The following is a 27,256-nucleotide window of genomic DNA, read 5'->3' as shown; positions in this document are numbered from 1 at the left end:
TAATTGAGAAACGCTCATTCCAACACATTAAATGTCAGTAGCAGCACTTTGTTCCAGTCAGACTAATGACAACGACAATAAAGCACATTTACAAAAGGAACTAAGAACTGGAATGGGATTATTAAGTATTTGTATTGGTACTCGGTATCGGCAAGTACTCAAATGTAAGTACTCGTACTCGATCTGGAAAAAAGTGGTATTGGTGCATCCCTAATATAATAATCTTATATTATATAATTGTGGACAGGTGGATTAACAGTTGCATAAATCTTTGTTTATCTCACAAATATAATTTACACAACTTTCAAATGCAAACTATGCAATCACAAAAATAATTAGACAAAAAATATGACTTACCACAAAATTATGTTTTCACTGACAAATTTTGATGTGTCTGCCTCACGGCACTACAACTTCTTATGTGGACTAAGGACTAAACTGAGCATGTGCAGAGTGAATTAGGTGAGTCCTAAATTGTTCCTGATTGGAGCAACTGCAAGAGTTACAACTGACCCATGTTACAACTGTCCCCAGTCTCCCCCACACTATTAACACCCAGGCCTGCTGGCAGAATGAAACTGTGAGGGAGACAAGAAGTGCACAGACATGTGTGTGTGGGGGGGTGAATACTTCATAAGATGCGGGGGGGGGGTCCGTGATTTTTGGAGCGGCGGGGGGGGGGGGGGGGGGGGGGATTAGTGGTCCATCATCGTCAGAGCACGAGGTAGCGGTCCATGATTTTTGCTGGGGTGGGGGGTCGGAGCAGGAGGGGGGATAAGCAGTCCATCCTTGTCAGAGCATGCGAGCTGGGGGGGGGGGGTGATAGCATCATTGTCTGAGCAGGAGTGAAAGTGAAACTAACTCGCTTTAAAGTTCCTCTTATTCTCCGGGCGGCACACACACACACACACACACACACACACAGGGGTAGCGAGTGACAGAATCTCCACGCAGCAAAAAAAAAAAAGTTAATATATCGGCTACATCGGCTACATATTGGCCGATTTTGATTAATTGGTGATATGCTATAATCGGCCCAATTAATCGGCTGGCCAATCGGTCTGGCTCTACTCTGAATCCACTGGATCACTCTGGACACGGACATATGTGGATAGAATGGACTCCACTACAGCCAGGATTTATACTCACATGCATTACAGCTGAGTTACAAATGAAGCCAACGTTAGAAAAGTGATCTCAGCCTTTATTTAATGCAGAATGTATGGATGTAGGGGCCTGGAGAAACAGCAACAAACATTATTATTATCATCAAACAAACAAACAAACAAATAAATCAAGATTAAGTTTCAGAAATCACAGCAATAACTACAATAATACACAGATCAATGATGTTTACACTGATCTACCATAACGTTGTGACACTGACAGGCAAAGTGGTATTAATGTAGACCAGGGGTGTCCAATCCTGGTCTATCCTACATGTTTTTAGGGATGTAACGATATAAAAATGTCATATCACGGTTATTGTGACCAAAATTATCACGGTTATCATTACTATTGCGGTATTATTGAAATTGTGCTCAAAATGTTCAAAAAGTACTAATACACACACTGAAATAATTTAATCACGTTGGATTTTAAAAATAATAATAATAAAATAAAAATAATTGGCACAATGTACTTTTTGTTGGCAGAAACATTTAAATATTAACCCTTAGTGGTCTGGGCCTATTTTGTCTGTTTTTCAGTATTTTTGATTTTGCCTTTATATACTATATAAACAAATGTATTGGCTGTATTTTAGATGTTTTCCTCTTCCAGCACACCTGACGGTTGTTATCAGGCTTCTGCAGAGCTTGATGATAGGCTTATCATTTTGAATCAGGTGTGTTGGAAGAGGCAAACATCTAAAACATGCAGGATAGTAGCTCTCAAGGACCAGGATTGAACACCCCTGATGTAGATTTTTTCATTCCATTGGGTGGATACATTAAGCAGCAAGTGAACATTTAGTCCTTGAAGCTGATGTTTTAGACAGCAAACTGCAAAAATGGACAAGAGCAGGGATCTGAGGGACTTTAACAAGGGTGAAAATATGATGGTCAGAACATCTCCAGATTTTGTTGTACATTAGCAGCATAAAGTGTTTAATACCTACCAAAAGTATCTAAAGAACATCAACCTGATCTCAACCAATCCAGCATCAGTGGGATCAGAACATTATTAACACCTGTCTAATATTGTGTAGGTTCCCCTTTTTCCACAAAACCAGCTCCAACCCAAGGCCTAGACTCAACGAGACCTCTGAAGGTGTGCTGTAGTATCTGGACCTAGACGTTAGCTGCAGATCCATGAAGTCCTGGAAATAGAGGTGGACCTCCATGGATCAGAGTTATTTGTCCAACAGCTCCCACAGATGATCAATAGTCCTGAGGTTGGGATGTCCTTCCTTCATCCATTTTTGGTCAGTTCTAACCACTGCAGACCAGGAACACCTAAAAAGACCTACAATTGTGGAGATACTCTGACCCAGTCATCACCATCGTGGACCATTATGGACCTGGTCAAAGTCACTCAGTTCATTACGTTGATCATTTTGCTGTTTCTAACACACCAGCTTTAACCACTAAATGTGCATTTGCTGCCTAATATATCCAAGGAACCATTGGAATGAAATAATCAATATTATTACCATGTCTCCTATCAGTGATCAGAATGTTATGGTTGAACAGTGCATGGTAGGTGGTTTAGTGAGAAGTCTTCTCTCTCAAGCTCTACTGCACAGATGTCAAACATGTGGCCCGGGGGCCAAATCCGGCCTGCCAAAGATTCCAATCCGGCCCGTGGGATGAGTTTGCAAAGTGCAAGTTAGGGCATCAAACACAAAAATAATATCATAACAACCTGTAAATAGTGACAACACCAATTTTTTCTCTTTGATTTAGTGCAAAAAACATTAAATTATGAAAATGTTTACATTAACAAACTATCCTTTATCAATAAAATGTGAATAACCTGAACAAATATGAACAACCTGAAATGTCTTAAGAAAATTTAGTGCAATTTTAACATTATTCTACCTGTTGCTGAATGTTTTTTGTATTTGTAGATCTGACCTATAATGCATATGTATAAATGATAAGTAGAGGCATGATACTAGGGCTGTGCAGTTAATCGAAATTCAATTACGATTTCGATTATTACATGCAACGATTACAAAAATTATGTAATCGAGAAAAAACGATTATTAATTTTGAGTTGTTTTAATTCACGCGCACGCAAGCTCCCATGAGCTGCTCTGCCCCGCCCCCCTCTAAGCTACAGCTGCCTGCTAGCCGGCAGGTCCACCCCAAGAGGACAGTTGTACCTAGCGGTCTGGAAAAATGGCAGGAGAATCACAGCAGAAGTGCTTGGTAAACAAAAAAGGCAAGTCCAATTCAATTGTATGGAATCACTTTGGGTTTGATGAAGAAGACGAAGAGCAAAAACACATCACGTGCAAAAAGTGTTTCGTAGTTGTGTCCGCACCGACCGCTAACACAACAAACCTTTTTAACCATCTAAAGTTTAACCACCGCCACCTTTATCATATTCTTTATCTCATGAAAAACTAAAACACATAAAAACAACTTCGTCCGCAATGCAATCTTCAGTCTCCGAATCTCTTTACGCTGCAACTCCCGTATTAACCTAACCTAACCCGGATAACTCTAACGTGCGTATTCTACAGGGTAAGGCACCATAAGTCTCCATACATAGGAAAAATAAATGTTTCTTGACATAAACCATTTTTATTTTATATAATATGCTCTATATGACTGCCATTTTGTTGGGAACACATTTCAATGCGTGTCCTCCACTGCTGAAGAACTATAAAGAAGAAATATAAAGAAATACATGTTAGAACCATATGTATTACAGGGGTTGGACAAAATAATGGAAACACCTTCTATGATGCCACAATGTTAGGTGTTTCCATTATTTTGTCCAACCCCTGTATGTCTCCTATGTATGGAGACTTATAGGACACCCTGTAGATGGCTGTTGTATACAGAAGGCCTTAACTGAAACCTCACAGCACGCCACTGAATTTACTATGTTTCATACTACATTGAACATACTTGAATTTATAATTTGCACTTTACGTGAGTTTTTTTTTTTTTTTATTGCTACAGTTCTATGGCAAGTCTATAGCAGTTTAATTAGAGTGCACTATTTGTTTACAAAAGGAAACATACTTGAATTTACAGTACACTTATTTGATTTCAAAGATTTTTTTGTTTCGTACAAAAGTGAAAATACTTTGCTTTAGTGGTTAAAAGCTTTATTTATGTTTAAAGAGTATATTTTACATTGTTTTGCAAGAAAAAAATAAACAACTTTAAGGTTAACAAATAATCGTTTTTAATAATCGTGATTTCAATTATTGCTAAAATAATCGTGATTATTTTTTTTTTCTATAATCGAGCAGCCCTACATGATACTGATAAAATTGTACTTATGTTTCTTTACAAGTTTCATGTTTTTCAGGTTATTAACATCCTCTTTTTTTGGATAGTTTGTAAACGTAAATATTGGCATAATTTAATGTCATTTTTTGCACTTAAACAAGTTGGAGTTTTCATTATTTATTGGCTGTCATGCTATTATTTTACTGGTCCGGCCCACTTCAGATTAAATTGGGCTGAATGTGGTCCCCGGAAGAAAATGAGTTTGACACCCCTGCTCTACTGAATGACACATTTTAAAATCAGAACACAATGAGACCACTTGTTTTATTGTTTATAGGTACCACTATATGGACAAAAGTGCTGTGACACTAACAGATAACTGGGTAACAAAATGATAACAGTAAATGTCAAAATATGCTTTTATATTATGATAAATAACATTGCATTTAACATTTTACTTAGTAGAAGGGTGTAATTTTCATTTACAAGTCACATTGTGTTTTTAAAAAAAAACTTACAAATGCTTCAGAGTTTGTTTTTTTTTTACTCAGTGTTGAATTTTTTGTTGAATTGGATGAAATGTTATAAATGTACTTTAAGATTTCCAAAATATTTGTCCCATTCGAACCACAAATACTTACTTTAAATCATAAATAACCATTAAAATTAACATTTCCTCTGATATTTTAAGTCATACCGCAGTACTGGAAAGTACTGACATGAGTACCATTTTTGACAATGAAACAAATGATTTTTTTTTTCTCACATAATACAGGCTGTATCATTATATTATGTTATTTTTCTATCAAACACTTCTCTGATGCAGGAAAACGTACCGCATGAATTCACGTCAAATCACCACATTTCGGGAAATGTTCTCTCCATCTCTAATTAGCTTCATAATTTCAGAAAATAAGGTTATTGATTCTAGTAAACACTATACAAAATTTCAGCCTTATATTTTCAGTAGTTTTTGGGATATTGAAACTTTGGTGGAAAATGGGCTTTATGACGATTTTATTATAAAAATCAATAGTACAGAAAAATATGCTAGGTTCAGTAAGTCTGTTTTTAACTATCCATAATAACAATACACATGTCAGGAGTTATTTTATCATGTAACTTGTACAAAAGAAGATTCATAGTTGTATATTTGTCAAAATGTTTTTATGCTTTGGAGCAGTTATCTCCACATTGAAGCACTAAAACACAGGTGTCAAACATTCGGCCTGGGGGCCAAATCTGGTCTGCCAAAGGGTTCAATCCGGCCCCTGGGAATAATTTGTGAAATGCAAAAATTACTGAAGATATCAAGGATGTTAAAATCATTTTAGGTCATTTCAATCTAAAGTGGATCAGACCAGTAAAATACTATTATAATAACCTATAAATAATGAAAACTGTATATTTGTCTGTTTGTTTTAGTGTAAAAAAAAAAAGTAAAATTACACAAAAATGTTTACATTTACAGACTAGCTTTTTACAAAAAATGTGAATATCTGAAATGTCTTAAGAGAAGTATGTGGAATTTTAATAATATTCTCCCTGTTCTTTAATGTTTTCTATATTTGCAGATCCACTGTGATCTCTACATTGTGATTCACATGTATAAATGATAAACTAAGGCATAATATTGTTAACATTGCACGTATTTTACTCAAGAATTTTCAGGTTGTTCATATTTGTTCATGTTATGTTCAAGTACAATTCGTAGATTTAAACATTTTCATTACGGAATTTACTTTTTCCACTCAAAAGTTCTTATCCTATTATTTATATTATTTTACTGGTCCGGCCAACTTTATATCATATTAGGCTGAATGTGGCCCCTGAACTAAATGAGTTTGACACCCCTGCACTAAAAGAAATGAAACTGTGATGTATGAGGCATTAAGGATAAAGAAAAATCATCATATCAATAATATAATTGGAAAGAGTATCTTTGCATCAGTATCACAAAACTTGAATCTGGTGTCTTTAAAAAAATCACCAGGAGACTGACCCCACTGTGAGATACTGAAACTCAGAGGAATGACAGTGATCCCATATCACATCTCACTGACCTCAGAGAAAATGTGTTTTCTTTTCAGAACAATGTGACCGACTGTCATCATGTCGTTTGACATTAACGCAGATTCTCAGTAATCTGACATGACTGTGGTGTTTTGCAGCTGCTGGGCATGGCCTTAGTTGGAATTGGACTGTGGGCGTGGAGTGAGAAGGTGAGTGCTATGACGTTACATTTGAAAAAACAAATACACCTCTGTGTTAATTACCTGTAAATATTAGAGTTAAAATGTCACTACATATTTATTGAAATCAGTTGAAAGTCAGTTTATAACATGTTGTAATGTCACTGATAACCTGGCATTATCCATTGGTTATCATTTATAAACCCTTCCAGAAAACACTTTTTACTATTTTAATTGAGAAAATTAATTACGTATTGTATATCATATTACTATTATGTATTTTTCTCTCATAACCCATTATAAAACAGCTCCGTGATCCATTTTGATTCCTAACTAAATTTGGGAAAACCAGCACCAAGCTATCAGGTATATTATCTTGAAAATAAATAATTCTGTGACCTTTTCACTGTTATTTGAGAAAACTGCAATTACTATGCATGATAAACATCTCTATTCACGTGTATAAAGCCAACAGAAATGTCATATTTCCATCAAAATGTCCACTGACGTACTTCAGTTCTACTGTCACCTGTTATTATCAGTTATTTCTTTCACATTTGAGCGATAATCTTTGTACATTTACGTTATGTCATATCTGCCCTGTGTAGTTTTAGTTTAGAAACCCTTAAAGACAGTCTAAAATGTCATTTGTGTTCATGTGAGGAGTTCTGTCTGTGCATAAATAAACTATCCTTAGACTTATACTGTAACAGCAGCACAATATAAACAGAAAAAGAAGGTCATTGATTGATTCACAAGTATTTTTATGACAATCTTTCATTATTATTGCACGGCATTCAACTACCATATCGACTCTGCTATTTTTGTTCTGTTCATGGTTGACTTCATCTATATTTCATTGTATTTTCCGTCTCTGTGAGCCTTTCGGTGGTTTTCTGTCGTCACAGAGGAGCAGCTGGCCCACACTGAGCGAGTGTTTTTCTGTCTCCTTCAGGGCGTCCTGTCCAATATCTCGTCCATCACAGACCTGGGAGGTCTGGACCCAGTCTGGCTCTTCATGGTAGTCGGCGGGGTCATGTTCATTCTGGGCTTTGCCGGATGCATCGGAGCGCTGCGGGAAAACACCTTCCTGCTCAAGTTTGTAAGTTTCACGTTAAATTGGTCCGAGCTTCATTTGCCCATATGTTTCCTATATTTGTGCATGTTCTCATCATGTTTGTCCTCCTGGTCTTGCGCACTTTAGTTCTCTGTTTTCCTGGGAATCATCTTTTTCCTGGAGTTAACGACAGGAGTCTTGGCCTTCGTCTTTAAGGACTGGATTAAAGACCAACTGAACCTGTTCATCAACAACAACATTCGGGCGTACCGGGATGACATTGATCTACAGAACCTCATTGACTTCACTCAGGAATATGTAAGTCAGGAAACTCAATGGGTACGGTTACATGATGTGTTTTTAAATCCGATTTATTTTTCCAGATGAAATTAATTCGGAACTAAAGTATTTTCTCTTCTGTTTACATGGAAATGTTAAACCCGAATAAAGGTTTACATGAGGTATTAATGAGGTAGATAAGTGAGCTAAAGGGTTTGCGCTGCAGTGCTCACGTTACCTTGTTCTCGCAGCCCTTCTGTTAGCTTAGCTTAGCATAGTCACTGCATTTCTATGGTCACATGTAGCCAGTTTTCTTAAAGGTGATTTGTTGTCTTTTGTAAGTGATTTTCTGAAATCCGATTCTCCCTAATTATTTCTTTAGATCTGCGACTCATACAATCTTGGGACTATTGTGTTGACGAAAGTTGGAAAATCTTTTTGTTGGAAGGGACGCATGCGCTAAATTAGCTGTGCTTTACCATTTTAGCTTCGCATTAGTTTTTATTTCCCAAGATTTTATTACTGCAGTAAGTCACATCGCCATGATTTGAGCCTCAATTTGTGATCATATTGACCCCAAATACTGACTAAAATAATGATTAGGGAGAACTGAATTTCACAAAATCACTCATAAAATACTACAAATCACCTATAAAAGACTGGCTGCATCTGGCCATAGGAATGAAGCCATTATGCTAAGCTAGGCTAAGCTAAGCTAAGCTAACGGAAGGGCTGCGAGAACAAGGCAGTCGGTGCACTGCAGTGCAAACTGATTTGCCCACTTATCGAACTCATTAGTGCATGACAAATGAATTAATAAAAAACAAGTGGTGAACTCTTCCTTCAGGGTTTTCCAGGCTGGTAGATCCCATCAGAATAGCCCACTGGAACAGTTTGGGTTGACTAGACTACATTGCATATTTTTCCGCCATCGCAGAATGTGTGCGTCATCGTGACAGGACAAGACAACAAGCATGTGCAGAATGGCAGGAATAAAGTCCAAATGGAATAAAGGGTTTACATGTCCGAGGAATAATTTAGTTCGGAATTAAAAGGGGATTAAACCCGTGACTTTAATCGGGTTTAAATTTAATCCGAATTTTTCTTTTTCAACTGGAATAAGGTGTTTACATGGGCATCTGAAATAGGATCTAACCTTTAATCAGATTAAACCAGGAATAAAAGTTGTCATGGAAATGCACGGAATGAGGCATGTATGACTGGCATGTCCAGATACACGCTTTTGGGATAAATCTCTTAAGTCGACTTCAGGAGGCTGAAAAATGGATCAAGTGAAGTATTGCAGAGCAAAAGTGCAAATTCAAAAGTGTGGGTGCTTCTAAGAAACTGGGTTCATTTTGGTACCTGACACTTCTCCAGCTTTTTAGACCCAATAATAATAGAGAAATTTAGACATATTTCCCCCCAGGATGTACCTAATGATGACCTCAGATAAATGCAACAAAATTATACTCTTGTTCTGAGCCATCCCAAAATTAATGAATTTTTAATAAAATATTGGGACCAAAAATAGGACCAAAATTGGGACAGGAAAAACTACCTAGGTGTCAGTGCATTTCATCTGGAAAACATGGCTGTAAATGGTCTTATATACCACTATAAATAAAGACACTGTTAAATGTGTGGATCCTAGTGGTTTTTCTAATCCAGACACGTGGGCTTTTCATCAATCTCAGTCTCATTCCAGGTTTCGTGTGTAACCCATTGTGTCCACTTGCATTACATGCAGAACCTGCCCAGTTAAACACATATAAATTGCGAGTGATTTTGCAACAGCGGTCATTTTTGTGAAACACTCTGCCTTGCATAATTAGTTCCATTCCAAAAATGTACCTGTGACAGAATAAAAAAAATATTCAAAAAAAATAGTAGGGTGTAATTTTCGTGTCCTTTTTACCGTGTTTCAAAATGTAAAATAATATAGAAATGTGTTTTAGCTGAAAAATAGTTTCTCTTTTATCTCAGTAAATATTTATTTTTTAAATAGACCCAAGTGTCTCCAAATTTGCTTCATAACATTAGTCTACATCTGGTTTTAATTTTTAGCCCCCACGTCCTGTTTTTAGTGACCAGTTCCATAGAAGCACCCATTGTCACAACCAAGGTTTATTATCGTTAACTAAAACTAACGAAATGACGAAAACTAGAACTGTAAAAACATTTTCGTTAACTGAAATGAATAAAAACTATAATTAAAAGAAGAAAATGATAACTAACTGAAACTGTATTGTGTGTTTACAAAACTAACTAAAACGTATAAAAATTATGGATAAAATTCCCTTAGTTTTCATCTTTGTCAATGTCGGATTGATATGAAATCGATTTATTTCCCTCAAGCAGTTTTAGCTGTTGGCACCATATGATATTTAACGGTCCGTCACTTCTCATCACTTGTGGTTTACAGTCTTCTTCTGGTCCCCACTTCTGGGTAAAAATTCTGGATAAAATTCCCTTCATTTTCATCTTTGTCAATGACAGATTGATATGAAATTGATTTATTTCTCATTTCTCTTATTGCTCAAGCAATTTTAGCTGCTGGCACCATATGATATTTAACGGTCTGTAACTTCTCGTCACTTGTGGTTTACAGTTGTCTTCTGGTCCCCACTCTACCTGGAAACGTGAAGACCAAAGTTGGGAGAAAGCAGCAGAGTCCTGTCTGGGATTTATTTGAATTCAATGGCAAAGAAGATAAAAGATAAAAAAAACTAAAACTAAACTAAAACTAAGCCTTTAGAAAATAACGAAAACTAATAAAAACTAGCAAACCTGCACTAAAAACGAATTAAAACTAACTGAATTAGAGAAAAAAAAAGTCAAAACTAAATAAAACTATAAACTATAATGAAAAATCCAAAACTATTAGAACCTTGGTCACAACCCACTGAACTTTTCTTTAAGAAAAATGAACCTTGTCCACTGTCCACTCCAACACTTCTTCCCCTCTCTCACAGGTCCCGGCCATGTTTTTTTTCTTATTGTGTCACCCATAGACTCACATACCATTTCCTTTTACAAGCAAACAAAAGGATCAGGACCCAAAGGCCTATTTCTGCAGGACTGACTAATGATAACATATTTTCCCTGTGTGTGTGTGTGTGAGTACAGTGGGAATGCTGTGGTGCATTTGGAGCAGATGATTGGAACCTGAACATCTACTTTAACTGCACTGATGGGAATCCCAGTCGGGAAAAGTGTGGAGTTCCCTTCTCCTGCTGCACCAAGGATCCAGCGGTGAGAATCCCACACACATTTATATATTTACACATGTTTACTGAACATGTGAACGTTATACAGCTTCTTTAAACGTCTTGAATTTCCATTAATCAGACCTTATTAGTCATTTATTACCTACTTATGGTCTCCCTCGTAGCACCATCATATAAATCTGAGAGGTAAAAGTTCACTGAGGCAACTAAAGTTCTGTTCTTGTTTTTACAGGAGGATGTAATAAACACTCAATGTGGATACGACATTCGAGCTAAGCCAGTAAGGAACGCTCTTTTCTCATATGTTTACTTTCGTTTGTTTGATGCTTTACCATCCACTAGTCTTGCTTTTCACAATTAATAATTTCTAAGACTTTTGTTCTATTTAAAGTGGCTGTTACCTGGTGTATGTTTAGATATTGTCAATATGACAAGATTTTTACGCAAAAGTAGGCCGATATTGGACGTTTTTACTTTGAAATTTATCTCCTGCTTTTGCCTGGCTTGAAGAAATGTCTGTTGAATCCAACCTCAGAGTGAAAATTCTTCAAACACTCAAAACAGAAAAGAAATTGCCCATAAAATGATACATAATCTCTACCCATCGAGTGAATTTGTAAGGTTTTTGGCAGGAAACAGGAAATGACTCTCTAATTAAATGTCATTTCCTTGAACTGTCTTTTATTTTTTATGTGTTTTTAGAAGATAGAAAACTGGAGCCAGTGGTCAAAATATCACACATTTTTATAAGGCTAAAACCGTCTTCACATGTTGTCAAATGTACCAAACGCCTCAATGTATTGGATAGAAAACTGTCTCTGTACTAGAACGTCTGATATTCACTTGGTCGGTTTCATTACCTCCACATTCCTTTTCGTATCTGTAGATAAACACATCATTTGATTGACAGTTTCTTTTCTGCAGAATGGAAAATATTGTATTTTTTCTCTTATATTTCCACTTGTCTGTAAGTTTATATTTTGTTCTGTTTTCTCCTTCCTCTTTACATGTTCAAAATGAATGTCAGTGTCATGCTCTGTTGTCTCTAAATATTTTGTATTTATTTTATGTTGTGGGAAAATGTTATCCTCTGAATGTGTTGAAGTTTGTTTTTTTCTGAAGTTAAAACAACCACTTAGCATGAATTTCTCCTTCCTGTCTTTGTGCTGAGTGAGATTAAACACATCCTGACCCTCCAGTATCTGATGAAACGGATTCATTTCAAGCTTTAACCCTGACGTCGGGTGTTTGTGTCATTCCCAGGACTCGGAGCAGAAGGACTACATCAACGTAAAAGGCTGCGTGCCGCAGTTTGAGAAGTGGCTGCAGGACAACCTCACCCTGGTCGCTGGGATCTTCATAGGAGTTGCACTACTACAGGCCAGTTGTATTTCCAACTTTAAAGTCTTACACAAACAAAATCCTTTTGTCCTTTGGTTGACAACTCATGGTTTTTTTTGTTTTTTTTAAATTAATCCACAGATTTTCGGTATTTGTTTGGCCCAAAACTTAGTGAGTGACATCGAAGCTGTGCGGGCGAGCTGGTGAGAAATTTTTCTTTGACCTTTTGACCTCAATTCAGTGTAATTTTTTCCCCATCACAAGCTCAACTCTGTTTTATTTCAGCCGTAAGTCCCAGCAGAAAAGTTATTTATTTTAACGAAGTAACGAAGTACACAGTACTGTGCCACGAAATATCAGTTTGTCTAGTACCTCAGAGCCAATCAGCGCCCTCGTTATATCATGTCTAGACCATCACGCACATCCTGAAAAGTACCAAGGCAATCATATCACGAATAGGTCGATCTGAGACACAGCTTTTATTTATTTATTTTTTTTCTTCTAAAGCACAGCGCTAGTAGGTAAATCCAACATTGATATAAGTTAGTCACTGGGACAATGTTCAGAGTGCAGAATTCAACAGGACCACAGCACTGAATACACTGAACTGACACAGAACTGGAGTCACACAGCACACTGTCGCATCTAACATGTAGCTCCGCCCACCTTCTCCAGCCTCCAGAGCAAAGAACACCATAAAACAATATACAGAGTATTTACAACAATCATTCCTATTCTATACTATACACTCTCACTAATTTGTCATTTCTTCCATCAGTTGCCACAGTACTGTGGTAGCAAAATGCACAAAAGAATGCACTGAAGTATATGCCGTATATCACCACAGTACTGTGGCAACAAGAGGATAATGAGTTAAAAAAACAAAAACAACAAGAAACAAAAGGTGAATGAGTTCATGTAACAGTATCCCTGATTGGCTCTAGTACAAATGCTAACATTTGATTGGTCTGTGGAAATAGACAAACCCATATTTTGTGCCACAGTACTGTGGCAGTAGCCACTGCCTTATTTTAATGCCTCGGTATTCTCTAGACCAAGGACAGCATTTAGTTACTTTTCAACACTTGTAAGACTAGAGTGTAACGTTTTTATGCCAAGTTTACACAAAAGGCTCAGTAGATGTATTTACCAAAAGGAGCAGAGAAGCTGAAACAGTAAAGTAGACTCACCAAGACAAAAAAAACAGCAGGCAGACAAATCAGTTTAGGATGGGATGAAGCAGAAAAAGGCAGGGTCTAATTGTTAGGAAGCCAAAAGACGAGTCTAAGACAGACAAAGAAGAACATCTGTTTGCTGGTGAATGGTTGAAAGGGCAAAAGCAGGAGTCGTTAACAGAGAGGTGAACTATGGGAAATGAGGACAGTGAATAGGAAAAAATAAATTTGACGATTTTTTTTTTTCTTTCAACGGGACAATGTATATTAGTAAACACAATATGTGCCAAAGCGCAAGATTATAGTCAAGGCTAATTTCCATCTTTAGTCTCTACATAAAACAACATAGTTCACGTAAAAACAGTACAGTCCAGTACTCCAGTACATGTACATTTGCTTCTGTTCAAAAGTAGCACAAGATCTTGCTGACATAAGCTATCTTTTTTACACACGGCACGGATTGTGTTTGCATGAGTACTCACTGTAGTATTTCAGAGATACTATGCAACATAATCCTTCAATACAACGTCCTCTTTCAGAAAGACAATACAATTGGAAGAAATAGAACCTGTGTGTGCAATATAGGCAGCCGCTGCAGAAAGATTATTATCTATTGCACAAGTTATCTTGTTTGCCAAAATGTTGTTTTTTGAACAAATGATTGCAAATGAGATTCCCATCCATCTGTTACTGAGTTATTCATTTTTGGGTGGTGACAACAACAGGAAGCAGAGATGACCTGGATATCATGTCTCTGGCTCCTTCTGCAGGGTACTGAACTGCTCCCACTTCCAAGTCTCAGTCCTTTTAGGGCCCAGGGTTGTGTTTACATGGACACCAATGTTTCACTAATGATGACATAATCTGGTTGTTTGTCTCTGGTTGGAAAAACTCTGTTCTTTCTGTGCGTGTTTTCCCCACATTAAGGTGATAAATTAATGTGATATGATGAGTTTCAAATGGGGACAGAAACAAAACTGGTCTGATAAAACGGTGCGCAGACATATGCCCACAAGACAATTGCCCACAACCTTAATGAAAAAAAGAGACAGATGCCCACAACTTTATTTAATAATATTTTATTAGCAACAAAAGTAACAAAATCATATACATTGTTAGGGTTAGGGGTTAGTATCTGCATGCTTCATATAGTTCCCCCATTGGAATAATGCCATACTACAAATTGTGGGCATTTGTCTCTTTTTTCATTAAGGTTGTGGGCATTTGTTATGGAATTGATAAAACCACCAAGAACCAAATCAAAAACTGTTAATAGTGTAGGCTTGTCACCATACTTACATTGCAATTAAATGCTTTTATGGGATTTTATTTAATATCCATAGCCCGCTTTCCACCACAGGAACTTTAACGTTACCTGGGATTTTGAAAAACCTTGGTGTGTTTCCACTGAAATGACCAAAAACAAAACAAAAAGTTTCACTCAATCTCAAAGTTTCCTCAATAAAAGTTCCTAGTAGGATGGTAGGACTTTTCAGATTCCCTGGAATTCTTGAGGGGTGGGGCTGTGCGCTGCAGAACTTGGGAACTTGGTGGAACACATGTTCAGTGTTCTGCGTTTGTGTTCACCCACAGTGTTTAGTCCAGTGTGCAACTGCGGACTAGTTTATTCTACAAGCTTCATTTCATTTGCTTTTTGATCATTTGGGAAATGGAGCAAAAGAAGAGAAGTGAACGGATGACCAGGTCCATTTGCTCCTACAAGGGAATTCCAATAATCTGTCTGTGCATCCGAATGCATTCTGCGTAATAAGCCTGGACCTCATCGAATGTATTCACTGAATATGGTCAAAAGAAATTCATCAGACTTTTAAACAGAGGTGTCAAAAGTATTCACATTCATTACTCAAGTTGAAGTATAGATACTGAGGTTTAAAAAGACTGTAGAAGTATAAGTATCAGCTCAAGCTTTTTACTCAAGTAAAAGAAATGGTTTCAAAACTACTTAAAGCAACGGTTCCCAACCTTTTTTGGCTCGTGACCCCATTTTAACATCGCAAATTTGTGGTGACCCCAGACATTCAAAATGGAGCCTTTTTTTTTTTTTTTTTTGCTAAAACTAATTTGTTTTTGATCATGTAATAGCTTGCTATACTATGTTGCAAAATGAATGCTAATTTTAGACAACATTTAGGCTATATAATATATATTATTATGGACGGAGGCAGAAAAGCCAGGTGTAGATTACTGCAGAAAGTGAGAATTTTATTTTCCTTGGTCAGGATATGTACAGTCAGTCCAGCTTGGATTTACAAGGCTGACAATTAATACTGAACAAACAAGAACTCAAACTATGAATTATGAAAGAGCTGCAGCATCTGAAACTGACCACAATGAACATTTGAAAGATAAACAGAACCACAGTGCTTCAGTTTCAGCTTCACAGTTTGTCATGTCTGTTATGTATTGTGATTGTCTCTCTTAACTCACCATATATATATTTTTTAGTAATTTTATTTATTTATTTATTTTTTTTATCAATGACTAGAAATTTCAGGCAACCCCATTTGAATTCCAGGTGACCCCAAGGTTGAAAAACACTGACTTAAAGTATAAAAGTAAATGTAAAAGGGAAAAAAATGCCATTAAGACAAAAGCTTAGGCGGTGCCACAGTGGCCTATAGTGCATGTTTGTGTCATGTGCAGGTGCGATGGATCGTGTATAAACCAATAGGATGTCGGAATGGTATATGTTTATACTTCTCATCCATCCACAATCAAATTCACTCTATCCGGATGGCGCCATTTAACTGATTTTTTTTTTTTTTTATTTGAACGATGACAAGCCACAATGAAAACAAGCCCAGATGAAATAGGAGTAATGAGGCTATTTTTAAAATGTAAAGAGTTGGAAGTACAGAGAATTGCGTGAAAATGTAAGAAGTAGAAGTAAAAAGTAGGCTGAAAAATAATTGCTCCAGTAAAGTATAGATAACCAAAATTCCTACTTGAGTAAAGTAACAAAGTATTTGTACTTCATTACTTGACACCTCTTAAATACATTTTCCAGAACTTTGAGGTGGAAACACAAACCATGTAGCTTATCAGGAATTCTTTTACCCAGGTACATAAATTCCTGGCAATAAAAGTTCCTGGGAATGTTGGTGGAAAAGGGGCTCTTGTAAATATTTGGTTGTGAGCTGGAATCTCTAAACAGAAAAATTTAAGTAGAAAAACTCTTGTCGGTATATCTGCACATATTGATCATGTCACTGCAGAATCTGTTATCAAGAGCAAACAACATATCTTGTGCTTTTGGGTCAACATAAAGGTTTTCAAAGATGTGTCAATCAGAATAATCTTAATGTAAATCATCCTAAATACATATAATATAATGTAGTTTTTATTCTGGGTTTGTAATGATCCTGGACACGAGTTCCGGGTGAAACCAGTTTTTCATCCAACATTAACAAACACTGCCTACATTTCCCAGCAGGCTTAGGGAAATACAGGGAACAGGGTTACTGAGCTTTATCATCACAATGCCAAATCTCACCTCACCGCTCATTCTTCCTCCTCCATGCTTCGTCAGGGTGCCCCCCCCTCTCTCCATGCGCCGACTCCCACCTCACTCCAGCAAGAAAGCATCGGCTTACTACAAATGAGACACACACACACACATATGCTGTGTTTGTAGCCGGTGGGTGTGATGGCTTCATTCGGTCATTGTTTTTTGTCTTTTAGCTTTGCTGTGCTTTGGGTGGATGGTATCTGTTTGATGTTTGTTATGTTTTCTATTAAATTAGTACCTGTACTTTTACAGTATTCCATGGAGGCCGGAGTGTGACACAGGATTAATTATTAGTAATTAATGGTTAATTTAACTTTGACTGCATGCTGCATTAGCGGATACAACAAGAAAACATCCAACCAAAGTGAAGTCTTTTTTTTTTAAATCACAAAAGCCTGGTAGTTTAGCCTTTCATGTATTTTAACAGTTTATACCAAACATAGGGAAACGGTATCATTTTTTGGAAAAGCATCAAGTCCTACCTCATCCTCATGGGATATTATGTCAGATAAAAACTTACACTCAATGACGAGAGACAAGTAATTTTTTTTATCTCTATGCCATCAGTTACACATTCTACATTTGTCAGTTTAAAAGATTAAAAAAAAAAGTCACAATTTGTTGTAAAAATGTTGAACTATCAGCCTGTGAAAATACGGAAATGTAAAGACTAGACACCTAAGGGTGAAGACACACCAACCCGACTGCTGATCATCGCTAGAAAAGGTAGCCTGACTGATCAGTCGGCTCCCATCTCCCTGACACGGTCAAAAAAATGTGAAGAACACACCAAATCAACTATCGACTTGAGGGTACGTTCTGTGCTTGCACAAGACGTAAAACCGGAAATGACGGAACATCTCTCTAGACCAGGGGTATCAAACGCATTTTAGTTCAGGGGCCACATTCAGCCCAATTTGATCTCCAGTGGGCCAGACCAGTAAAATAATAAGAGTGAAAAAAGTAAAATTATATTATGATCAGGTTTACATCTACAGCGTTTCCTTAAAAATCTGAATAACATGAACAACTTGAATTGCCTTAAGAAAAACAAGTGCAATTTTAGCTATATTCTGCCTCAGTTTATCAGTTTATCATTTACATATGTACATTACAATCGCAGAAAAGATTTAGTAACAGGCAGAATATTGGTAAAATTGCATTTACTTTTCTTAAGACATTTCTGTTTGGTCATATTTGTTCAGGTTTTTTGTAAAAGTAGGGTTTGGTAATGTAAATGTTTTCATGTATTTTTACTTTTTTACACTAAAAAACACAGAGAGATTTTGGGGTTGTCATTATTTATAGGTTATTATGATAATATTTTACTGGTTCTGACTCACTTGAAATCTAATTGGACTGTATGTGTCTGTAAGTGGAACCTGAATTAAAATGATTTTGACACCAGTGATTGGTAATATCTTCAGTGTAAATTTCCATTTGGAATTTGGCCCCCGGGCCACATGTTTGACACCTGTGGTCTAGACCAAGCAGGCGAAAACTAAGGAGAAATCACACTATGCTAACAATGCTAACAGTGTTCACCTCATGGAATAAATGGAGTCCATAGTCAACACTGACTGGCACTCATTCAGATACGATATGAACAGTGAATGACCTGTTATAGAAGACAATAATAGTGTGAAGTACCTTGGCATAGCTGTATTCACATGGAAACTTCTTGTTCACTGATTCACTAGTCAAGGGCTATCCCTCCACCAATCAGATTGGTCCGACTGAATGACTGGTAGTGGCCGATTACACATGTGGAATCGGCCAAAAAGACTGGCGACGGCATTAATGACGGCCAATCGCAGAGAAGACACTAAGTAGACTCATGTCACCGACACTGACCTCACCAGACTGCCCAATCGCAACCGACCGCCGAAAATCGGGTTGGTGTGTCTTCGCCTTAACAGTGACGCCATCATAACTGACTCCATCATCTGTTCTGAGTCACTGAAGACGTCTCTGCAGCTTCAACATGACCAGACTTCTAGTGATTTTCACATCTTTGAATACTTTTTCACCTTACCCTCAAAAAACGAGGTGAAATATACTGAAGCAACTGAGATGCGATGAGAAATGCAGTCCACTGAGCTTTTTCCACACAAAACAAGTTGTTACTTCTATCTCTACCATAAACTCTGGCTTAAATAGACAAATTTTATGTGTATGTGATCGAAAAATTAGTTGTCTCTTTCCATTGGCTGCTGTTTGTATTTTTTCTGACATTCTCACATTTTGACTGGACACAGCAAGACTTCAGCTTTATTATTAGTGCAGGCCCTAAAAAAAAAAAAAAAATCCAAAATCTGACTTTAGACTTTAAATCTGATTTCTGAAGACCCTTTTTAAGTGAATTGTGTCACTACCTTTACTTTTATGTAGTAGCATTAGCTTTAGCATATTGTCATTCAACTTCCATCTAGATTCCATCTGAAAATGTATCGACTGCTGTGACAAAACTACAAAATGAAACCAACACAGATCTAATTACTGTTAAAGCAGAGTGCAGCATTAAAAGTTCAGTCAGTTCTTTTACTTTCAAATCCTTGGAATTGTTTTTTCTGTCCTTTTTTTCTCAGTGAGGATGAGAAATAATTTTTAAATAACCTTAAAAGGTCTTAACTTAACTTTTTGAAACCTCCTATATTCATTTTAATTCAGAAAAAATAATTTCTGTTTTTAATATCACCGATTTAATATTTAAAATCCAAAAGAAAGTAACAATATTAACGTAAGGATTTCTTTGCGTATTTTTGTCCATCCATCATTTTTTCTTTTGCTGATTTTACATTTACATTCTCTACCAGAAAACATTCAGACAAACAGAACTTAATTCATTATTAGTAGACTATAGGTACAGCCGTGGCACACTCCAGACTCTGTATTAGACGTCCAGTATCATCTAAATGAAACGTTGCTTTCTTTGCTCATTCAGCAGTGTTAGTGAGTTAAGTTAGCTCTAGACTAGGAGTATTATAGATAAAGCCTTTTACACAAACTTAAAAGTTAACACACACTGGCCACGTCAAGTAAAATAATAACAATTAACCCTTTCATGCACCAATTATGAGAACCTTAATCAAAATTTTTTTCCTGAGTGTTTTTATTCCTCTTTAGGCATGAAAAAAACAATGCAATTGTAAATTTTCTTCTGAAAAATAAATTTTAAAAAATAAAATAATTTAAAAAATTTAAAAAAGATATAAAAAAAATAATAATGAAGAAAAAAAATTCTTATGAACCGCTTTTTCATGAAGTAGCAAAAATGTCCACTCAGCTGGACACCACATGTTTAATTTTTGACGCACTGAAACATGTATTTACTGATAAATTGTGTGAGAACTATGGGGAGGGTTTGTGATTCTGGGGGTTTATGCTCAGGAGAGATCTACATAATGTTAACAATTCATGTCAGAAAAGATATGTAATGTCTTAAAACTTTAATAAAGGTATGTGTAAATAAATAAATAAATAAATAAATAAAAGAACAACAAAATCCATGAATATACAAGAGAACAGCTGTAGAATAACTGTCCACTGTAGTGACCAGTATGCATGAAAGGGTTAAGAAAACCCAAACTTATGAACAAAGCAAATGCTTTTTTCTCTAACAGTTACACGTATCAGTAAAGGAGAGGACAGACAGTGGTTTATCCTGGATCTGCCATTGTGTGTTATCCTTTAAGTTCATGTTTGCTGACTGCTGTAGTTTACTCAGAAACAGTGTGTCAGTGCTGCTGATGTGTTGATCCATGATGCTAGTGTACGTATATTTTACTGCCTTCCATATAGAGGCATGCTTTTGTAGTTTCTACTAGTATTGTTGCATGTTAAGACATTCAGACAGTCTCCATGATGGCACTAAATGAACCAAATCCACATAGAAAAAACTAAAACAAGCAGTTTAATGTAGAGCAAATAATAGTTTACATTAATCTACATACAGTATGTACCTATATATTAACCTGTTATTGGAAATGTAAAGATCTAAAATGTAAAAATGCTTTTCACTCAATATACATTAGTGGCTTTTCCATTGGACATCTGTGCAAAACTTTAGCGATATTTACTAAATATCAAAAAAACAGACGTGCGTAATGTTGGTTATTCCATTCAATCACAAATTGCGATTTGTTTATTTATTATCGGGAGATGACATGAGAAGTCATTTCATAAACATAGTGACGAACATAAATATCTGTTGTTTTGAATCTAGAATGCTCGTTACCCTTCTATCCTGTACTAAATTCAAAAATGATTACGCTTCCTCATTTGTCCACACATACAGCGCCATGTTTCTTTTAAAACTCTTTTTTGCTTGTTGTAACATCCGTCAACATTGGGGTTTTTTTGGTTCATGTTTCCATTGGAGTTTTGCACAATATACCGTTTTCTCTACGCCCGAAAATCCACCTCTTGCCAGCACAAAATCTTTTCATTGAAAAACGAGAGTTTTGGTGAAATTGTTGTTTTTTCCATTAGGCAAATTTTACACATTATAAGCTTTCCGCATGTATGTTCACGCCACGTCAAATACTATGATACACTGAGAGCTAGGGTTATGTGAACTGGAGATCTGGTGAAATATGGTGCTAATTTACAGATATATTCATTATTATTATATACTAGCATCATTGTACCCGTGGTGCCATCGTACGGTAGCGCCCTCACGTGGTGCAAAAGCGGCATTACACCCATACGCCCTCCCGTGTTGCAACATCGGGACACCGGGACACATGTCGGACACGCTTCAGACACAGAACGTCTATTATAGTAGGATTACCCCTCTATCTCGTACTAAATTAAAAATGATTGGGTTTCCTGGTGTGTCCACACATACCGCAACATGTTTCTTCTTCTTCTTCACTTGTTGTAACGTACGTCAACGTCCGTTTTTTTAATTCACCTGACTCTAGTTGGGGAAAAAGGTCTTTCCATTGCAGTTTTGCACGATATACCAATTTTGCTACGCCCGAAAAATCACCTCTTGCCAGCACAAAATCTTTTCATTGAAAAACGAGAAATTGTTGTTTTTTCCATTAGGCAAATTTTAATGTGCAAGTTATGTTCGCGCAATTTGAGGGTCAATGGAAAAGCGACTAATGACAAACTTTGTGATATTAATGTCCCTGTTTCTGCTCAGAATTAGGTGATTTTCTCTTTTGGTCACTGTCGACAAATTGTATAAAAGACTAACACTAGAATAAAGCGAGGGTTGGATCAGTAGGATGGAGATTTATTTAATGTTCAGCTTCATTTTTGGATGCACATGCGACTCAACGAACCAATCAAAATCGAGTATGACTAAACTAAGGGAACAACTGAGGCAGATTATTATTGGAAGATACATATTTAAAGACTTAAATATGTAAAAGATGTCAGTAAAAACTATGTAAACATAATATTAACAAATTAGCTGAAATATATGAATTGTATGAACTAACTTAACCCCTGTGTTTCAGGACCCAACATGGATCGTAGAGTTGTTTTTTATTGGGTTGAGGGAGGGAGATATAGCCAGAAATATGATGTGTGAATTTATTTTCCTAATTAAAACAGAATAATTGTGTAGAAATATTGAATTCAGCAAAGCCATATGAAATGGAGAGGAGACGCAACAGTTGTAAAAGACGTAACAAGACAGAAACAGCAGTTCTGACATAAAAATACAACAAGATTAAAAGGTGCGACAAGACAAAAACGACATCAACACCACAGTAAGATTAAAAAGATGTAATAAGACAAAAACAACATGAATAATTTGACAAGATTAAAAAATGCAGAGATGAAAACGACACTCAAGAAACTAAAAGCGAACAAATTACCTAAAAAAAAAAAGACCAAGAAAAGAATCAATACAAATGTAAATCCATGACAATTTAACATGTTTTTTGTGAAGAGCCGTAAAAATTGTCTCGTGTAAATATACACACCACTTTTAATTGGCGTCTTATCTGTACGCATTTTAAGCTTTCCGCATGTACGTTCACGCCGTGTCAAATACCACACACTGAGGGTTAGGGTTATGTGAACTGGAGATCTTGGCATAAATTGACATGTAATCAAGTGGCATGGAATAACATGCAAAAGAACGAAAATATGCATGTATTGCATGCCAAATTCCATAAGAACTGGCTTGAACTGAAAGAACTGAAAAACGTGGGAACCTCTATGCCTTATACCAATGATTTTGTCCTGCAAATTGTTTTTTTCTCTGTCTCTATCCTGATTTAACATATTTCTAAGTGTTCTTTTAACATGTTTCTCCTTTTGGAAATGAAAGTGAGCACTAGTTTTTAACAGGGTCTGCAAATATTAAACCTTGGAGCTGTTTTGGTAAGAACTAGTGCAGGAACATGGAACAGAGGACAACAGTAAGACAGTAGGTGGATGTCTCAAAATCAGAAACTGTTTTTTTTGTCAGGTGTAGTTTTGTTAGGTATACAAACTTCTGCACAGTACTGTATGTGATCGTAAAAATGGAAAAGCTTGAACAAAAGTTTGAACAGGATTATGCAAATATGGGCAGTGTTTTCAGACAACAGTGGAGCTGTATGGCCCAAAGGAATGAGCGACATCGGAGCTAAAGTTCAGAAAATCACTCAAAAATCCTCTACAGCCTCTGGTAATTTAACTTAATAGTGAAAGTCCCTACATGAAGTCAAAGTTGAACATCCTGTTCATCTTTACTCCAATTTTTGACAAAATCAAACTGAAACTGATGAAACTGACAAAATCACTCAAATTCACTATTTACAGCTTTAGAATTTCTACAAAATATCTCAAAAATCACTCAAATTCACTATTTACAGCTTTAGAATTTCTACAGATTCTGTGAAAAATCACTCGAATTCACTATTTACAGCTTTAGAATTTCTACAAATTCTCTCAAAAATCACTCAAATTCACTATTTACAGCTTCAAAATTTCTACAAATTCTCTCAAAAATCACTCAAATTCACTATTTACAGCTTCAAAATTTCTACAAATTCTTTCAAAAATCACTCAAATTCACTCTTTACAGCTTTAGAATTTCTACAAAATATATCAAAAATCACTCAAATTCACTATTTACAGCTTTAAAATTTCTACAAATTCTCTCAAAAATCACTCAAATTCACTATTTACAGCTTTAGAATTTCTACAGATTCTGTGAAAAATCACTCGAATTCACTATTTACAGCTTTAGAATTTCTACAAATTCTCTCAAAAATCACTCAAATTCACTATTTACAGCTTCAAAATTTCTACAAATTCTCTCAAAAATCACTCAAATTCACTATTTACAGCTTCAAAATTTCTACAAATTCTTTCAAAAATCACTCAAATTCACTCTTTACAGCTTTAGAATTTCTACAAAATATATCAAAAATCACTCAAATTCACTATTTACAGCTTTAAAATTTCTACAAATTCTCTCAAAAATCACTCAAATTCACTATTTACAGCTTCAAAATTTCTACAAAATCTCTCTGAATCACTGCATCGTGTTATAAAAACCAACATGCTTCTTGACATCACTGAGGCACGGGATTGGCCCCATATTTAGTTTCCAGAAATGACCAAAAGTAGTCACTTGCCTGATAAAGGGTTAATCAATTAATTTTACTGTTTAGACCTTTTTTTTTTTCAGACAGATGTAATTCTACAGGTTTTAAGTAAAAGACCGATTCAAATGAGATCCAACTCTTTGGATCACAGGGTTGGGGAAACGTGACGAATCCTCGTGTTGCGGTTGCACGTGGTCGCTCCTCCTACACGTTCCCATTGAGCCGTAATGTCCAAGTGGCCTGTGTTACACTGGGGCGACTTAGGGAACAATGCTCTCTTTCTTCGTGGCCTTTTCTTCCACTGTCTGTCCTCTAAGACTCTGTACAGTCTGTTTTAACTTGTTGTCTTTTCTCTCCTCTTTAGTTTGCAGACAACCCGTTTCCTAACCCTTTACTGTTTCTATTGTTGTAAACTTCGCTTTAAAATCACCTCACAGGGGGTTGGAGCCTTTATGAACAAGTACATTTATTGATTTTTCCATTTTAATGAACTTTTACCTTCTCTTTTGCAGTTTTTTTACCTAACCATGAAGCAGCACTACATTTCTAACAGGTAATATCCCTTTTTATTCAACTAGACCAGGGGTGTCAAACTCATTTTAGTTCAGGGGCCATATTCAGCTAAATTTGATCTGCAGTGGGCCGGACCAGAAAAATAATAACAGAATAACCTATAAATAATGACAACTCCAAATTTTTGTCTTTCTTTTAGTGTAAAAACAACCCCTCAGTAAATTATGAAAAAACTTACTTTTATAAACTACCCCCCCCCCCCCAAAAAAAAAAAACCCTGAAAAACTTAAATTTAAATTTAGTACAATTTTAACAGTATTATTCCTCAACTTATCATTTCTCCATGTGCATTATGGATCAGATCTACAAAGACACTAAACACTGAGGAACAGGCAGAAAGATTATTAAAATTGTGCTGAATTTTCTTTGGACATTTCAGGTTGTTCATATTTGTTCAGGTTATTTGCATTTTACTGTTACAGGATAGCGTGTAAATGTAAGTATTTTCATAATTTAATGTTATTTTTTGCACTAAAACAAAGAAAAAACAATTAAATTGTTAATTTTAGATTTGTTTTGGCTTAATTCAAGATTTTTTTACTTAATTCAAGATTTTTTTTTTTTTGGCTTAATTCAAGATTTTTTTTTTTTTTTTGCTTAGTTCAAGATTTTTTTTTACTTAATTCAATTTTTTTTTTTTTTTGCTTAATTTAGGATTTTTTTAACCTAATTGAAGATTTTTTTGGCTTAATTGAAGATTTTTTTTTGCAAAATTTGACTCTTTTTTGGCTTAATTGAAGATTTTTTTGGCTTAATTCAAGATTTTTTGCTAAATTTGAGATTTTTTTGGCTTAATTCAAGATTTTTTTTACTTAATTGAAGAATTTTTTTGGCTTAATTCAAGATTTTTTGCTAAATTTGAGATTTTTTTTTGGCTTAATTGAAGATTTTTTTTTTTACTTAATTGAAGATTTTTTGTTTGGCTTAATTCAAGATTTTTTCCTTAATTCAAGCTAAGGTTTTTTGCTTAATTCAATTCAAGACTGTGGAATTTTTGCACTTTTTCAAAAACATCCCAGGGGCCGAACTGGACCCTTTGGCGGGCCGCATTTTTAACACCCCTGCTTTAAAGGGTAGTTTACTAATGTAAACATTTTCATAATTTAATGTTTATTGCAGTAAATCAAAGAGAAAAATTGGTGTTGTCATTATTTATAGGTTATTATGATATTATTTTTGAGTTTGATGCCTTAATTTGCACTTTGTAAATTCATCCCAGGGGCCGGATTGGAACTTTTGGGGGGGCGTGGTTTGGCCCCCGGGCCGCATGGTTGACACCTGTGAACTAGATTCTTTAAAATGACTTCTGGGTCATATTAACGGTACTGAAAGCAGTGTTTTGTCTGGTGTTTTTGTCAGCTCTGGGTCTTTGAACGCGCCTCGAGGACTTCACCGATCACCTGCACCATTTTGTTCAATGAACCAGCACCTTCTTACAAGCACTAACGCGTGACACGGTCTGTACATAATGACACTGTGTGTGACTACTGTATGAAGAGAATCGTCCCAGAGGAGGGGGTCAACGTGCACTACATGCTCCAGTTTTGATAGCTACGTGTAGGAGTTTTGATACATCTTTTTGATATTAGATCGGTATTTTTCACTGTGGAAATTATGCTCCGTTGTTAAACCTGTCATATAGACTGCAAAATAGTTAGTGGGAGGTGTGCTTCAAAAAAAAAAAAAAAAAGTTGTGCTTTCATTGCATTACATTCACCATTTTCCCCACATGGAGGCACTTGTGAGCAACAGTTCCACTAGATTTAGGAGGAAATCTCTTTGAATTAACCGACAAACTACTTCGTAACGGTGAGATACAACAAATTCATATAGTCGTGCTTTAATTATCTGTAGAATTGGGCTGGGTATCGTCATTATTCTTTTACTTTTGACCAAAATGTTTCATACG

The 27,256-nt window shown here is 36.0% G+C and overlaps 1 protein-coding gene and 1 long non-coding RNA gene across 4 annotated transcripts in view; both read left to right on the top strand.

Moving 5' to 3' along the window:
* tspan5a (tetraspanin 5a) overlaps positions 1 to 27,173 on the top strand; it is a 28,633-nt gene extending 1,460 nt beyond the window's left edge. Inside the window, exons 2-11 of one of the 3 annotated variants that reach the window (XM_030162545.1) lie at positions 6,584 to 6,634; positions 7,560 to 7,706; positions 7,809 to 7,979; positions 11,070 to 11,195; positions 11,403 to 11,450; positions 12,434 to 12,550; positions 12,653 to 12,714; positions 17,237 to 17,344; positions 25,287 to 25,327; positions 26,707 to 27,173. In XM_030162545.1, the coding sequence (XP_030018405.1) occupies positions 6,584 to 6,634; positions 7,560 to 7,706; positions 7,809 to 7,979; positions 11,070 to 11,195; positions 11,403 to 11,450; positions 12,434 to 12,550; positions 12,653 to 12,714; positions 17,237 to 17,309 (795 nt within the window). In that variant the 3' untranslated portion in view covers positions 17,310 to 17,344; positions 25,287 to 25,327; positions 26,707 to 27,173. Of the gene's footprint in view, positions 1 to 6,583; positions 6,635 to 7,559; positions 7,707 to 7,808; positions 7,980 to 11,069; positions 11,196 to 11,402; positions 11,451 to 12,433; positions 12,551 to 12,652; positions 12,715 to 17,236; positions 17,345 to 25,286; positions 25,360 to 26,636 lie in introns of all 3 variants that reach the window. The other 2 variants (XM_030162546.1, XM_030162547.1) reach the window with 2 other exon arrangements.
* On the top strand, positions 17,351 to 20,269 carry LOC115438754 (uncharacterized). The gene is made up of 2 exons (XR_003938149.1): positions 17,351 to 17,899; positions 19,135 to 20,269. It is a non-coding gene; the product is annotated as an uncharacterized LOC115438754 (long non-coding RNA).
* Positions 27,174 to 27,256: the final 83 nt, after the last annotated feature.

This window comes from Sphaeramia orbicularis, chromosome 18 (genome assembly GCF_902148855.1).
Source record: "Sphaeramia orbicularis chromosome 18, fSphaOr1.1, whole genome shotgun sequence".
NCBI lineage: Eukaryota > Metazoa > Chordata > Actinopteri > Kurtiformes > Apogonidae > Sphaeramia > Sphaeramia orbicularis.
The sequence above is the reverse complement of the archived record's forward strand: the minus strand, read 5'-3'. Positions and strand labels throughout refer to the sequence as shown.